This window comes from Mesitornis unicolor, unplaced genomic scaffold (assembly GCF_000695765.1).
Source record: "Mesitornis unicolor isolate BGI_N332 unplaced genomic scaffold, ASM69576v1 scaffold25959, whole genome shotgun sequence".
NCBI classification, from domain to species: domain Eukaryota; kingdom Metazoa; phylum Chordata; class Aves; order Mesitornithiformes; family Mesitornithidae; genus Mesitornis; species Mesitornis unicolor.
In genome coordinates this window covers 65,131-82,246 of record NW_010208341.1, presented here as the reverse complement: position 1 = coordinate 82,246, position 17,116 = coordinate 65,131, and the positions used below count along the sequence as shown (strand labels likewise).

The 17,116-nt window shown below is 34.2% G+C and overlaps 1 protein-coding gene across 1 annotated transcript in view; it reads left to right on the top strand.

Moving 5' to 3' along the window:
* The window catches only part of NETO1 (neuropilin (NRP) and tolloid (TLL)-like 1), a 63,405-nt gene that overhangs the window by 1,434 nt on the left and 44,855 nt on the right, over positions 1–17,116 (top strand). The window contains exons 2-3 of the mRNA XM_010192476.1: positions 285–422; positions 8,947–9,195. Of these exons, the coding sequence (XP_010190778.1) occupies positions 285–422; positions 8,947–9,195 (387 nt within the window). The remainder of the gene's footprint in view (positions 1–284; positions 423–8,946; positions 9,196–17,116) is intronic.

Sequence of the window (17,116 nt, the reverse complement as noted above, 5' to 3'; positions counted from 1 at the left end):
TACAAGATTATTATTTAAAAAGCAATATAAATACATCTTCCTCTAGATATCCAAGCCTCTTTTCTTCTTTGAAAAAATGTTTTGAATAAGAATTATATGTTTGTACCCCTGAAGAACAGCCTTGTTTTCTCTCAGGTCAATGATCATACTCTTACTCTCAACAGAGGAAAGCTGAGGCCACTGATAGAAGTGTCTGTTTTATATTGTAAGAAAGTTCCTAAGTGTCATAAAAGCTTAATAGTTCATGCGCTAATTACATAATGCTTATTGTGATAATTTTACAGAAAAGCAAACTCCTTCCGAAGGACAGAAACCAGTGCAGTGTGGAACTTGGACAAAATATGCAGAAGGAGGCATCTTCACTTCTCCCAATTACCCCAACAAGTATCCTCCTGACAGAGAGTGTGTCTACATTATAGAAGGTGACCAGCTGCAGAATCTTTATATTCTATCATCAACTGTATATATATAAAAAAGTGTTTTATTTTATTATATATAAGAAGTAGGTAAAGTCTCTATGATCATGATAAATATCTTCATGACACAAGATTTAGAAAAGCTCTACATCTGTACTTTTTTTTGTTAAATTTTTTTTTTATAGAGTATATCAGGAAATACTGGAAAATACTTGTTTTATTTCCTGACATCACTCATAAATTAGTTCAGGTGGTAAGTATGCACAAGTCACTTAGTAATAAACACAGTATAATTTATTTCAGGATATTCAAAGAATGAATAGAATCTAAAATGCTGTAATATTAGAGAAGAAGAAGGAATATTTTTAAAATTAGTAAAAAAAGTGAACAGAGGATGTGAACATGCTTTTGACTTTCATATAGATATTTTAAACTTATTGTAACTGAATCAGGGATGACAAGCATAGCTAGGAAAAGTACAGTAAAGAAAGTCATACAGAAAGTATTCATATATTGAATGTAAAATTATTTTCCATTCAAGTATTTATGAGAAACTAAAATAAATTTAAAATAAACTAAAACAAAACCAGACAAGAATAAATATTAACACCAAACAGCTGCAAAACACAGTTTTTTAAAGAACAGACAGTTGCAGTCATGGAGGTGATGTAAGAAAGGCTAGAGGTCTGTTATAAGCAAGTTGACACGGTTTCTTTTCATCAGCCTTAGCACAACAGATGTTGAAGGGATTGTTGTAAAAGTGAATATGTTGAAAGCAATAGAGACCAGATACTGTCAGAGCTTAGCAGCAGGAAAGATGAATCAGGTACATAATGGTAAGTCACTGAAATCAAGAAGATTCATTCATGAGTTGTGAATGTATGCAGGATACAACACTGACGCTTGTTCTATCCATGCTTGGTTAGACAAAATTATCAAGTACAAAGGATGGAGCCAGGCGTTACAGAAATGTTTGTTTTCCTAAAGATGCAGGTAGTACTGACCAAGATTTCTAAAGGTGTATAGCTCATTCAAATTGAATTAGCTGCTTTATAACCCCCCACTAGACCCTTTTAGAAACCAATCTGTCTTTCCAAATCTAGTGCTGACTTAGTAAAAGAAATATATATAATCAAAACCTTCCAGGGACATGGTGGATAATAAATGTTGTACGTATTGTTTAGGCAAAAAAAAATCACAGAAAAATTACTGAGATCTCTGAATTCCACTTTCGTGCTAGTTTATCTGACTGAAGCCAGAAGTAAAGAGGTGATTATAAAACATGGAGTCAAGCCATTTATAGAAAATTTATGCTTGTCCAGTCTTCTCACTTGAGTGCAGAATTTAAGTAGATGTATGGTAAACATTTAAGTTCTTTCATAGTTCAATTATTTACTTCAAATAAAAATTAAATTTAAAAAGATAAATGTATAGGTTTTATATATACTACTTAGTGTTATATTTTTTGTTATGCTTATGTTGCTAGTTTCATGTCTTTTTGTGTATATTGATCAAATTAGCTTTCTAACATTCCTATGTGGTTGAAAAGAAGTAATTCTATTTTATCTTCAACAATCTGAAACACAGAGACATGTTTTATCATTAAAGAGAAAGGGTATGGAAAAAAAAATATACCATTTTGGTAAATCCTAGCCCGGTATCTCAGACCATAAGGTGTTGCTCCTCTTAGTCAACAGGTGCCTGAAAGCCCTTTATTACAAAAGACCTTTGTCTTTATTATAGTAATTAAATACTTATAAAAATACAGTTAATAAATTGAAAGTGGCAAAATATGCTGTTGAAATAACCTGATTTAGAATAACTCAATTTGGAAATGTCTAAGAATGACCTAGAAAGGAAAGATGGAAAAATGGGAAGATGTAATCAAACAGCTTCTATGATGCATGTAAAATTCCACATTGACAAGTTTGGAGCAATGTATAGTAAAGAGAGTAATCTAAACTCAACGGAGATATTTTTATATTTTATGGGAAAAATCAATCTGGTAAAAGCCAGTTGCAGATAATTTTACACACTGATATTTTTTGCTTCCTGTCCAGACATAATCAACAGTTTGGATTGCAACTGGGTATTTTAGAACGCATGATGATAGCAGCTCTATCAGTATATAATTTGATGAGGACTCAAAAAAAACCATTTTCAGCTCTCAGCTCCCAGTGTCTATTTCTATCTTCTAAAAAGATCAGGAATAGTATGTCTGAAAAAGGCCACAAAAATAAACAGAGATGGAGTAACATGTCTGAGCAGTGATGTTTTAAATAGTGGCAGTTTTCAAAAAAGGCAAAAGATGAAACACTGAACAACAAAATTACTTTGTAATTACAGCCAATTATTTGTCCATATTTATTCTTTTTACAACATATAGAAATGACAGAAAATTATAAAGGTGGCTAGCAAGTGACAAGTTTTCCCCACCTTTTATATTCTGCAGAACTCATTGACATAAGATATTGGAGTTAAAGAATTGCAAAAAAAAAAAAAAGATTAATTATTTTACTAATAGCAATATCTTTGAGGTCAGACAATAACCTGCAGAGTGGATAATCTTTGTAAATCCAGGACATGTTCAGGTACTCAATTTTAAAGTAAGACAGAAACATCTCCATATATTATTGAGATTCTAATAACTTCAAATAGCTTCTGGCAGCGGCCAAATACCAAGTACCAAACTAAGAGGACTGTCAATACAATCTGTAATAGCATTCCCACATTGCTATGTCCCCTTGTATGTCTTAGAGAGATCAGCATACCAGGACTGTATATACCATACTGACAGCTGTAACACATGAGTTTGAATATGTATATGAATCAACAGGATCCTTCCTGCCTGCTTGCTTTTGTTCCTTCATTTTTAGCTATCAAATAAAATCTGGGACAAATTCTAATGGGTTACCTCAAACACAGTTCCTACTGACTTTACTGGACTTCAGTGAGGACTCCAGCAGGAAGTGTGTGGTAACAAAATTGAATTTCGTCTCATGATACTTTTCCCCAACACTGTAGTTCATCTTAAATGTATGCAAACCTTTTATAATTTCAAAATTACTTTGATGAAGTAAAGGAGCTGGCAAAAATTGCATGATAGAATGAAAGTTTCTAAGAGAAGAGGATTTCGACTGCAGAGGCTTCTATCCTAGCAGTCAAAGGCATAAGCAGATCAAACAGCTAGAATTTTCTTTTTCTTTTTTTTTTCTTTTCTTCTATTTTAGAAGTAAGGATAATTAACTATTGGAACAACTAGGAATTTTAAAGTCCATATTGGATTCCTTTCTTAAAGATATCCTTTTAGGTCATCCAGAAGTCATGGACTCAGTACAAAAATTATTATGCTATAGAGGAGCTTCTGGTGAATCTCATTTGCTTTTCAAAATGCATTGACAAATTTTTTCTTTTTTTTTTTTCCTCTTTCCTTTTTCCTTTTTCCTTTTTCCTTTTCCCTTTTTCCTTTTTCCTTTTTCCTTTTTTCTTTTTTCATTTTTTTTTTTCAGTCTTATTGGTCATATAGAAAATGTAGGAAATAGCTGAGTGTACAGATTAAATTACCCATTGGGCCTAATTTCACCCTTGTTTTGCATATTCAAGATTCTAACCTGGCAAAATTCACAGCTGCTTGGAACAACCGCAGCAATGACAGCATTAGCCTTTGCCAGACTGCAGAAAATTTGGCATGTGTGCTCCAAAGGGAAGTTTGTACAGGAGGCTTTGTAGAAGAAAAGACTTTTGTTTGTGTTAAAAATGTCTGGGGAGTGGGACACTCATGCTTTACCTAATATAACTTAAGAAATAATCTGGAAATTCTGTAAGTAAAATCCTTATAAGATTTCATACATTATTCAGTTATTAATAATTAAATGCTTATTTAGAAATATAGGTATGGACTAGAAATACTTAATGGATATATGAAAAAAATCTTCCACTTTATATGTCTGTGGACTTTTGGAGTTAGCCCTCTTGAAGGTCTTCCATGTTTTCACTAAAGACCATTGAGCACATTAATCCTAGATATTTCACAGCTGTTAGAAAATGGTCACCTATCACTGTATGAAAAATCTCTGCTCAAAGTCCTTTTGTATTTCACAGTGATTTTTCTGTTTAAAAAGCTTTCATCAAAACACAGAAAGAATCCTCTTTTAAAAGGAGGACATAGATGGCTTTTTTATCAATAATAACTGGACAACAAGAAAAACCAGGGATTACTGAAAATTATTAGTACTTTAGCAGCTCAGATAGATGGGGTTTCAAGTTCAATGTTTCATTTCCATGCAGCCTAGTAAATTGAAACAGATTTTTTGCTTAACTTCAGCTGTCAGTTACACAGACTTAGATGTTGATCAGAACTAAAACCTTAATTGTGGAGTTTGTTGCTGCAACTGTTCTTCTACAGCCAGTTAGAACCCAATGCCTTTTACTTTTTCATTGAATGCAAAACCTCCAGACAGTACTTGTGTATGATAATTAGATGAAAAATATGACAAGACACACAAGCATTAAGTACTCTTTCCATAATATGAAACATTTTTGAAGAAAGATAATAGGAGGCTAAATATGGAAGGTTTTTAAGATTTGAAGAAAGCTCATATTATGAGACAACTTCAATATATTTCATTTGGAATTGATGACAACTTTTTCTGAAATGTGGCCACAGAAAAATTTCTGAAGTTGTGCATGGTCTTTACCTGTGAATAAGGATACCAGAAATGACCAATCCATCCTTCTTTTACTGATTAAATGACCAGATTCCAATCCAGGCTGGAAGAACTACGTAGTCTGGGGTTTTTGTTTGTTTTCTTTTTCTGTAGCTATACATATATTATTATTAGTCATTATTCTGGACTTGTTCTCACTGTATTTCTGTAAATTTTACTTTGACCACATTTGTGCATACTTTGTTGCAAAAGCTGTGACACAATGTGTATTTATACAACACGTGCTTGTTTTAGCTAGCATTTGGCAGAGAAGCCCTTTGCTAAAGCCAGAGTATAAGTCCAAAACAATACTTTTTTTGCTAAAAAGAAGTTAAAACTGGGAGTTTGGATTGTGTGTTTTCAGCCTTTATAGTAATTTCCAGGAAGATCTGAATAATTCTAATTCTCAGGTAGATTATTGCTAACAAAACATTTAACCTTTAACTCCAAATGTCATAGGTGCATTTAAATGCACACAATGAAAAGGTGCATGGATGAGTGTATAGCACCACCTTCTCCCTTTTGTGATCACTACAGTCCTCACAATTACAGAAACAAAGTGTTGCGTCCCTTGGGAGAGTTAGGAGAAAGGACCTCATCCTGTTTGTATTAGCTTACACAGTACGCTGCAACACAGGCAGTATCGATACTAATAACTAAAATGGGTCAGGAAATGTTCACTGGCCTTAAGGCTGATAGGTACAATCACACAGGTACAGATTAACTCCTTTCACTTTCCAGTCAAGAGTACAGACACAAACTGCTTTCTGTGATAGGTCCCTGACTGATGTGAGCCACCAGTCATCATGCCTAAGAAAAATTTTGGCAGTTCTGATTGGCATGGCCAAAACGATGCGAGAAGGTTATTTTAACATTTAAGGAGTGTGAACAATCAGGTGTCAGCCCCCAAACTAATTAACTAGCCTTGCTTTTATTTAGCAATGTCAAAACAGTGCTAATGCATAGTCAATACTCCATTCTTAAAGTGGAGGAGTCTCTACACTCTTTTGGGGGAAAGTAGAAACTCTTCATTGAGCACTCCTTGAGCTGATGTGGTTCTCTGATCCTCTAGTAAAAACTGAGCTTCACTGGGAAAAGCCTTCTCTTGAATTTGTTGAAAAAATAAGTAAAAGCAGAGAAGAGTAAACTATAGCAATATTCTGATCCTAAAACTAATTTGCAATGTGAGATTCAGAGTGCCATATGGAGGCTGTGGAAATTGGGCAGTCTTTTCTCAGACCGTCCTTTCACTGAGTCAATAGATCTCATGTGTAACTCTGCAGACCTATTTGCTTTTACCCACAGAGACTCTTTTGTATTATACTGAGGCTATAAATTACTTTAAAGCTCCTTTTCAAAATCAAATCAAATGTTTAGCTATAACTCAGAGGGAGCCTCATGCTCAGTTTTATAATAGGTTGCACAAGTGTTGGATTCAGAGAAGACCTGTTAAAGGTTTAACTATGGGCCAGCACTTTTAAGTCTCCTCTTAGTATGAAATGGAGTAGTGAAGTCCTAACACAGGAAGTTTATAAAGGACAAATATGTTATGTTAATGGCTTATACACAAGAATGGCATAGGACATTTTTGAAGCAGGTATCTCTCTGTTGCCGTGGAGTGCAGAGCAGCCATAAACTGTGGTATGATGCTGCTTGACACTAACAGTACTACCAGACTTCATCTTCGTATCTAGTTTGCAACATTAAAACGTAACATTGAAGCTTTAGGTAGGTTAATAGCACAATATTTAAATAGTGAATATATAAGACTTTCAAGATCTAATGGGCATTCTTAAGATGACCTAAATCATTGCCAGAGTGAAGTTTCTGATACCCGACTCTTCAGTCCCCAGGTGAATGATGAGCAGTTCAACATATCTCTTTAAATGGAATAAAAGCATACAAAATACAATCTCAGATTGAAAGGTTTTGATTGCTCTCTTCTACCTTAGTATGGCTCAATTAAGTGTAAATCAATATTTATTATAAATATGTGAGTTCAAGGGTAGAAACACATGAATAAAAGTAACCAATGATGTCTTACAGTTACTCGCTCTTTCCTATAATCTAAAAGAACTACTTTTGTTTCCAGACCTCACCAAGGGTAACATTAATAAGATCTTCTTTACAACCTTTATTATCTGATTTCAATTTTTCAATTTAAAAGTACTATCATTTTGATGGACTGTGTATTTGGTGCAATTATATGTAAAGTTTTAGTTTTTGATTTTGCTATTGAATTCATATGGGCACAAGGATCACAAATTTGGTATAAATAACAATAAGGCAGTAGCAAGTACTTTCCTAAATGTGAATTGCTTCAAATTGAGAACTGTAGGCAAGGTTTCTTTCCTATGCTAAAACAAATTTTTCAATAAACATGAATCACCATATTATATTAACATTGAATGTAAAGCTACTGAAATATTTTTTCTTCTCAAATAACCTGTCATTAACTTACTTCTTCAATGTTTCTCATAAAATATGTCTGTATTTATTAACATGAAATAGATTAAAATGGGATCCATCTGTGTGCTTTTATGTAAAGATTATAAAATTTACCTGTCTTTTTATTTAGTTCATTTAAAATAGTCTCTCTTCTTAAGTGAGTAATGAGCTCATCCTAAAAGCTTCAATTTAAAACATTTCAAAATACATGTAATATTTAGGTTCTGGTCACACTGATGATTTTCCTATTATGCCTGAGGAAAGAAAGAACAGGATACTGACTGCTGGAGTTAGTCATATTAAGCTTATGCACTCAGCTTTGAGTTTGATCTTGCATGTTTTACTGTGAAAAGAATGGTAACTCAAGCAAAGCTCATGACAATTTCAACATCCTTTAATATGTGTAAAGTGTAGGACACCATCTCATGAGAGGTACAGCACACACTGACACAACCAACCCCCGTCTTAGCAGAAGGCTTTGTCAGCAAAAGGCTATATTGCACCACGATCTATACACCAAAGGCATGTATTTTATGCTATGGACAGGATTAAGCATAGGAACAGCGAACCCCAGGGATGCTACAACTGTTAAAATTTGTAGATAAAGCCATTACTGTTTTTCGTCCTTTTAAGAAAATACTGCTTTTGCTTTATAGCGGAGATGCCTGGAAATATTTGTTTTAGAGATAATTTTGACAGCCACTAGCCTTATTATCTATGAATCACAATGATTTTTTGTCTAATTATGAAGTTTCTTCAAGGTTTTCAGTAGAATATTGCTTTTTCTTTGGTTAGACATTAATTTTGCTTCATCCTTATCTAGTTTCATAAGTGAGAATTCACTACACTTGTTCTTGTACTTCAAATGAAAGGATAAATAATTCTGAAGCAATTACACTCAAGCCCGTCATTAACTGCGATACATATAGGAACAGAATTTATCCTTCTTACTACAGGACAGTTCTGTTCAGTTTTTCTTCATTTTTGTGAACATTAGGTAAAAAAGTATTCTGATTAACATTCCAACCCCCAATATAAGAAAATACTAGTTTTCCAGATGCATAAATTTCCTTGAAAGATTTTGCATTTGAACCCATTGTTCTAAATTACATTTTGCTTTACATCAGAGATATCTCTTAGTTTTGCTAAGAACTGTTGTAATGAGCAACAGTTCTTTTTAGAGCAGAATAATAGAAAAGTAAGCTGATGGTGGTAAAATCTATAAAGATACAGATGTATCAATTTTCAAACAAATGTCAATGTTTCAAAAATGTTAAGATGCATACAAATTTGACATATTTGTTTTAGTTTAATTTTGTTATGTTTTAAAACTTTTGGTTTAGAAAATAATAACATAATTCTCTTTTCATCTCTAGCTGCCCCTAGACAATGCATTGAACTACACTTTGATGACAAATATTCCATAGAGCCTTCTTGGGAGTGTAAATTTGACCATATTGAAGTACGAGATGGACCTTTTGGCTTTTCCCCAATAATTGGACGTTTCTGCGGACAGCAAAATCCACCTATGATAAAATCCAGTGGCAGATTCCTATGGATTAAATTCTTTGCTGATGGTGAGCTGGAATCTATTGGATTTTCTGCTAGGTATAATTTTACACCTGGTGAGTACAAACCATCACACTTTTTAATAGAAAAATCTTAGTATATTAACTTTGCTAATGATGAGCAATTGTGCTGCTGAACAATATCTTTAACTGGGACTATGTTTATTATCAAGGAAAGTATTAACAGATTACAAAAATGATTGAAGGTATATGTATCTTTTGCATAACAAGTAAGACTTATTCAGGGAAGAGATATTCAATAAAGTTTTGTACAAGATGCATATATTCAGCCTCTGCATTTTTTAAAAGAATTGTTTTCAATCAAATTCTATTATAGAAAATAATTCAAAATGCTTCATGGGAAGTTATGTGTTTTATGCTTGATTGTAACACAGTGCAGCTTTTCTTTCAAAATGATCATAGATAAAGTATTCCAATAAAAAAAATGTAATTATCTCAGAAAAATTCTATCATTGCTTTTCCACTTCACCAATTATTTCTCCAGCTAAGGAGTGGAATAGTTGTCCCTTTTCAATAAAGCAAATTATTACAAGTATTGCCAGAGGAAGTGTGAGGTTCAAATAGTAAAATGCATTAAATATTTTTCTAAAAAGAGATAAATCTTAATTGTAATTGCACAATTATTCCTTGTCATTTTTTAAATTTAATTCATTAGAGTAAAACCAAATTCATAATCATACTTTCCATTAATCCTCCTCTTCCCACCACTTATTAACAAAAGATTGCTCATTTTAAATTTCATTTTTGGCTGTATCTACACTGTACTGCACTGCACTGCTGGATTTGACGTAGTTCTGTGCCTTCTTATGTATTGAATGATGAGTCATACCTTAATATAGCTTTCTTTAATGCACTGTAATTATTATGTAATTTTGTTAATTATGTCACTATTGTTTCAGCTAAATTGTTATATTAGGTGGAACAATATTCTTTAGAATATCTGCTAAAATTAACAGGCCCCAAATTCAACTTCCCTAATTAGTCTAGTAACATCATAAAATATAGCAGGTCAACTTGAATGTTCCTCTATGTTTCCCTAATGCAAGGAAAATAGTTATAGAATTACACAGGATAGTTCAATTTTCTTTTAAGCCAAAGATACTGTCCTCCAGAGAGTAAGCATATTTAGAAGGTTCAAACAGCAACAGAAAACAGAATTTCTGTAGACAATAACCTTATAGTCAGATATATCTGTCTATTGTTCATGCAAAGACAATGGATGAAGTTTTAACATATGCGCACATACTTGTCTCCAAAAAATGAGTTAAATTTGTACTTTTCATTTACCATGGTTTTGTGAGCTTTTGTCACTTTCTTCCACTCCTCTGCCAAAAGTTTTTTGCTTTAGATTTCATATCCTTCTTCTTTCAAAGGGTTATGTACTATGGCTGAAAAGATGTCCATAGCACAATTTGAAGTTTATTCTGTCTAAAAAACTCTCAAAGGAAAAACAATTTCCTAGACTATGTTTTATTCTCATTTCTTTTCTAGTGATGTAGGGTGGATTTCTACACAGAGATCAATGCCAGTAAATGGCTATAGCAGCATAAATTATCCTTCCCTCCCTCCCTTTCTTCCATCCTTCCTTCCTTCCTTCCTTCTTCCATTCCTAGAAACAGAAGGTTTCTAGGAATATTGGCCAAAATGAGAATATGATTCATATGACAACTGCAAAACAGCACTGCTGCCTCCTTGATCACCAGTAACAGAATGCAGTTCTCATTCCAGATGACTGCCTGACCAGTGCTTTATCATGTAGGCATGGATAAGGCTTGATATTTTGCTATCCATTTTCCAAATGTGTACAGCACTGTCAACTCATCAGAGAGTCATGCCTTTCAGAAGTGTATAAGAGGCCAGCATAGAGAGGAATTGCCTACAGAAATTATCACCTAAACCATCTAGATCTAACTTGGGTAGTGGCAACTTATGAAATTAAACTATGAACAAAAGAGAGATCAGAAGAAAATTTTCAGCTAGACTCTCTTTAAAGAACATCAATAAAATGATCCAAAGCAAAGACTCATTTGGAAATTATTGGTGTCTCAAGCAGCTGAATACTCAAGGGAGATGCAGTTTGTTGCATCTGTTTCACTGGGCACAAGCAGCAGACTCAGCCTAACTGTGGCCTGCATAAGAGGCTTTCTCCATCCCAATGACAAGTGCAAGAGAGCTATTTATTTAGTACCAGCAGGCTTTGATGTTACCAACCTGTGTGGTCCCTACCATCACTGAAATGTTCCTCAGGTGCCACTTTTGCATTTTATATCTTGATGAAGGCTCTGGTTTGTTGATAAAGACAAGAAAGATGATATTGAATGTATGAATATAAGGCAAGACTTAAAAAGTAAGTAAATGTTACTAAATTGAAACAGCAACCATTTATTATTATTTGAATTATATCTGGAGAAGCAGGGAAAGAAATTATTTACTATGTCTTTAGGGTGTATAAAAACAGCTAATTGGATGAAGTTGAAAAAAAAGATCAATTAGAGTATCAGGAAAAATTGTTCCAGTGAAGATCTATTAGCGTGTGCAAATGGAAAGAGTCCTGTCACCTGAAGCATTTTAAAACTAGTTTGGACTAAGTCCTGAAAAAAAGGAATTATGTAGAACAGTCCTAAAGAGTAGACTAATATTTTCTGATTATTATAACTTTTCAGTTTAATAATTTCTTTGTCTCCTTGGTATTGAAATGGTTGACTCTACCCACTGATACAAAAGTCCAGAGTTTCAGCAGTGTCACAACAGGCTGGGGTTTCAGGCATTTTGAAGGCAATGTAATTCTCTTACAATACATTCTGTTATATTTAAATAGGGGGTTTTTTTCAGAGCACTTTTCAGCACTCTAAAAGGTGAGATCTAACAGAACAACCTTAATGACAAACCCAGAGCTACACACAAAACCAACACAAACACATCAAGTATGTGCTAAAACTACTGAAAATTTGTTATAAAGTTTCTCATTAAGAGGATAATTTAGGTTTTCAATTTTATGATTTTATAAATTACACAGTTAAGCAAGATGTGGTTGAATGAAGCTGTATATATGGTATAAGGATCAACTATTTTAAATGTCAAAACTCTGGGTTGAGGGAAGAAGTAATCTTTTTCTTTTATACTATTGTAACTAAATAGTAATAACAAGATGAAATTTGAATGTAAAGTAAAATTTCAACCATTTTTTATACATGAGGATTTATATGCAAAAACAAAACATATTTATTCTTGCACTATATTAATTTTACTTTTTACTTTTTATTGTTAAATGTTGATTAACAGTGATCATTTCTAAATGGATCTATCTGAACCTGTGAAACCTTCATAAATGTATACAAAGAATTTGGCGTTTTTTGTGCAAATCTCATGTAGAAATGAAATAACATATCAGTCTACATTATTTTCAGGTTGCTTTGGTTCATTTTGAATGCAAATGTGAATAGCTAAGTAAAGGCATCCAAGACAAGACACATGATAATTCTTTCTTGCTCTTGTTTTGTCATTCTTTGGGCCACTGAAAGGCCTACAGCTGAAATTTCATTTTGCATCTCTTGGTCCTTAGAATCAATCTATTACTCTCATTTCTTTCTAAAAAGTTATGTCTCAAGAGCATTTCCAAAAATGGTGTTGAATCACTGTAGAAAAATTCAAGTATTAATTCAAGGGAACTTATTCTTGACAACCATTCTTTAAAATTACTCAATTTTTTAGTGTAGACAAGGATTCAGACAGAGAGAGGATATCTTTATTTGAGCTTTCTTACTCAGCTAGAATAATCAGATTTCTGTTTATCCTGGTCCCTGATTTTGCAGGACAGTGGCTTAAGATAGCACATCATTACTTTCAGTTCCTTCACTTAATAGAAGCCATCTGTGTTTTTATTTAGCCTCATTAATATAAAGGTCAGTCACTAATGTTTTCTGTTTAACTGCCTTATAATGGAAAAAGAAAAAAAAGCTTTATACTCTTATGTCCCAAAAAGTGGAGCGTAAAACACTGTCTAATCAGAACAACAGTTCTTTTAGATCCCCATTGCAGTGGTACAAGTAGCTGTAGAATGTCAGAATAATAGAATAAAAACATCATCTATCTTGAGGAAAAAAACTCCACAACCGGAATTCTTCCTGACTGGGAAATTTTCATATTTTAGAACTGAAGAAATATTTTTTGTGAATTTATTAAATTCAATCACAGTTTTAACTTACACAATGTATTGTCAGATCACTTTGCCATCTAATGGTCATGACCTGCTTTGTGTGTATTTAAGGAAGGGACATTTCCCAAGCATCTGAGGCAGCTGAATACTTCGGGGAGCTTGCTTAATTGCTTTTATTTATTTGTTTATTTATTTTCTTTTCTGAACTTGGTCTGACTGCTTCTAAGTTAACAGCAACAGTGACAATATTATTTCATAGAATCATAGAATCATATAATAGTTTAGATGAAAAGGACCTTCAAAAGTAATTTAGTCCAAACACTCTGCAGTGAGCAGGGACATCTTCAATAAGATCAGGTTGCTCAGAGTCCCATGCAACCTGACCCGAATGTTTCCAGGAATGGGACATCTATCATCCCATCTTCTTATAGCCTCCCCTTAAGTTCTGAAAGGCTGCAACATCTCCACAGAGCCTTCTCTTCTCTAGACTGAACAACCCCAACACTCTCAGCCTTTCCTCATAGCAACCCTCTGACCATTTTTTTGGCCCTCCTCTGGAACTGCTCCAACAGATCCATGTCTTTCTTGTGCTGAGGACTCCAGGACTGGACACTGTACTCCAGGCAGGGTCTCATGAAAAGGGAGTAGAAGGAGAGAATCACCTCCCTCAACCTGCTGGCCACTCTTCTTTTGATACAGCCCAGGATATGGTTGACATTCTGAGCTGTGATCACACTTCACAATCTGAAGTCCTGCTTTTCATCCACCAGTACCTTCAGGTCCTTCTCTGCAGGGCAATTCTCAATCCCTTCATCCCCCAGCCTGTATTGATCCTAGTGGTCACCCTGACCCATGTGCAGGACCTTGCACTCAGCCTTGTTGAACTTGAGGTTCACACGAGTCTACTTCTTGTGTTTGTCCAGGTCTTTCTGAATGGTGTCCAGGTCCTTCTGGATGACTTCTCATTTGTCAGGCATGTCACCCACACTATTCAGCTTGATATTGTATGCAAACTTACTGAGGATGCACTTGATCCCACTGTTTATGTCACTGAAGATATTAAACATTACTGGTCCCAGTATGGAACCCTGAGGGACACGACTTGTCACTGGTCTTCATCCAGACATTGAGATGTTGACCACTGCCTTCTCGATGTGACCATCCAACCGATTCCTTAACACCAAATAGTCCGTCCTTCAAATCTATATCTCTCCAATTTAGAGAAAAGGATGTCATGGGGGACTATGTCAAAGGCCTTGAAGAAGTCCAGATAGATGACATTCATAACTCTTCCCCTGTCCACTGATGTAGTCACTCCATCATAGAAGGCCACTAGGTTCGTCAGACAACCAACTTATAATTCAGTCAGTTTTTTGAGAAACAATAAACAATCTCAGAGACATGACTTCCAGTGAGTCAATCTTTTTCCTTTAGGATCAGAGTTGATTTGAAATTATGAGAAATTACTCATCACAACTTTTACTTTAAACTCTTGAGCCAGTACAGTCTAATATTTAAAAAAAGGTGTGACTTTGTTTTATTTATTGAGATTTCTAGCTCTTAGTATTTCAAATTGTTATAAGTGGCTTTCTTGAGTTACAAACTTCTAGTGTGTTCATACAAGCGCACAACAGCCAGGCACTTCATTGTTGTTTATGATGTATTAGAGCTTCTGGTCTTGTGAATGACAATGAATTTCACTGTAACATCTAGGATATTGCATTTGCACGTTGCATTGAAAATCATGATCAGCTGCATAAATATTGTCCTTTCAAGCACATTTAATTTGCATTGTGCTGTTCTATGTATTCCATTAACTTCCATGAACTGCAGTAATAGGCCCAGAGTATTTCAATACCATAAACACAATAATGTAATGGGATAATCTGTGTATTATAGATTTCAAGTGAAAAACAGTTCCTTGAGTGGAGCAAATGAATATCTGAAAGATCTCACAGGTTTCTCAGGCTCTATGTTACCTCTTGTTATCACATACTTGTATTTTTCTTTCTACAATACAAAAAAAAAGGCAACTACAGAACTTCCTGTTTTAGAAAACTGCATGCTGGGAGTATCATACAACGAACAGAAAGAAGCTGAACACTTAAGATTTGCTGTAAAAATAAGACCAACAGAAAATAAGATATAATTTTAAGTGTTCTAACATCAGAAGAAAGAAAAAACCCTCTTGCTTAGTTTTAAAAAGCTGCATTAACTAGGGACTTCAGAGTTTCCTTTGTCCTATGTATGAACATTGGAGTGAAGGGGCTTTCCAAGTCATGTAGTGTTGTCTCACACACTGGGACTGCAAACAGCAGGTTTCCAACTCATATAAAAAGTGTTTAAATTCATATCCTTCTACTGATGGATGTTAAAAGACTCTCAATTTTATTTGGATTTTTATTTTTCTGCATCAGCCATTGTTATGGAAGACTGTTCCAGGATCCAAATTATTAGGAATGGTCTTCTGATTTCTGACCTGAAATTATTCACAGCTATCTTATATCTTTGTCTTCCTATATCAATGTTACTTGTTAGCTTTGAAACCTTTTTTCTAGTCAGGACAATATACCACTGTACTGTGAGCTTAGAGATGGCAATAATCTCTTATAAGATGCCAGTCTCCTCGTCTACACAAACCAAATTCTGTATTCCATTTTTATGCCATTGACTTCTGTTCCCCTTGCCACCAGTACCACCCCACCTCCCTCCAAGAATCTCTTCTCTGTTCTACAAGTTCAAGACAGACTTCTAGAGAAGATTTACTAAGATATTTTACTGCAGTACAGGTACAAATAAATCTTTTCTACATCTACAGGAAATACATCTTTTGACAAGTAGGTGGTCTCACCAGTAAAGTTGATCATAGTGTTGCATTGCTAAAAATTGTTTACAGATGAAACACATTTCTCTGGAAAAAAGTCTGTCTTTTTGGAAGCACTTGGGAGAAAACTTTAACAATCTTAGATGTACATACAAAAACAATTACAGAAAAAAAAAGTTATTAAGCTGCATTTTTACACCACTATTGTGATAATTCTCAAAATAGTTTATATTATTACTTCTTATAGGTTAATTAAAAATAATCTTAAAGGCAGGAGAGAATTTTCCTTAAATACAGTCCTTTTCTCATGGTCTTTCCCTTAAGGATACATTTTTGGCTTTATACAAATACCATACTGAATTAGCTTAACCTTAGGTCTGATATAAAGCGATTACCCTTTGCTTTAAACACCTGCAAAATGTGGAAATAATCAGTAAGCCCATGACATTTGTTTTCTCTATTAGTTCTTGATTTCTCTGTAATGCTTGTGAAACACTTGGAAATGGCAGAGCAGAGAAGATAATTTTTACTGAACAGAAAGCCTGAGTAGTCATCTTTCATAAGTGTTTGCAAACAACTGTTTATGATGAGAATTTTCACTGCTAATATGCATACGCAGAAAAGCACCCCCAAAACCTGTAGTTGAGTATCTTACTTGGTAGTTCTCATTCAAACATTTTAAAACCTATTTCTTCAGGGAAAAAAATGAGAAACATGGTGCCTCATATGTAATGAGTAAGGAGTTTCTGAATACTCTTCAAAGTTGTTCCAGTTCATCTGACTTCCTTATCTGGCAGATATTCTAATAGCTCTTACTGGGAAGCACTTCTGGCTGATTGTGTTTTGGCCTCATCCTGGCAACACCATTGTCTGTAATAGCTTCTTTTAGTGACCTTGGCAATATGAATGTTTGCAGCGATTCTGCTGACATAGAAGCAATTCTTTTTCTTTACTTATCCATTCCTTAAGCCATTGAA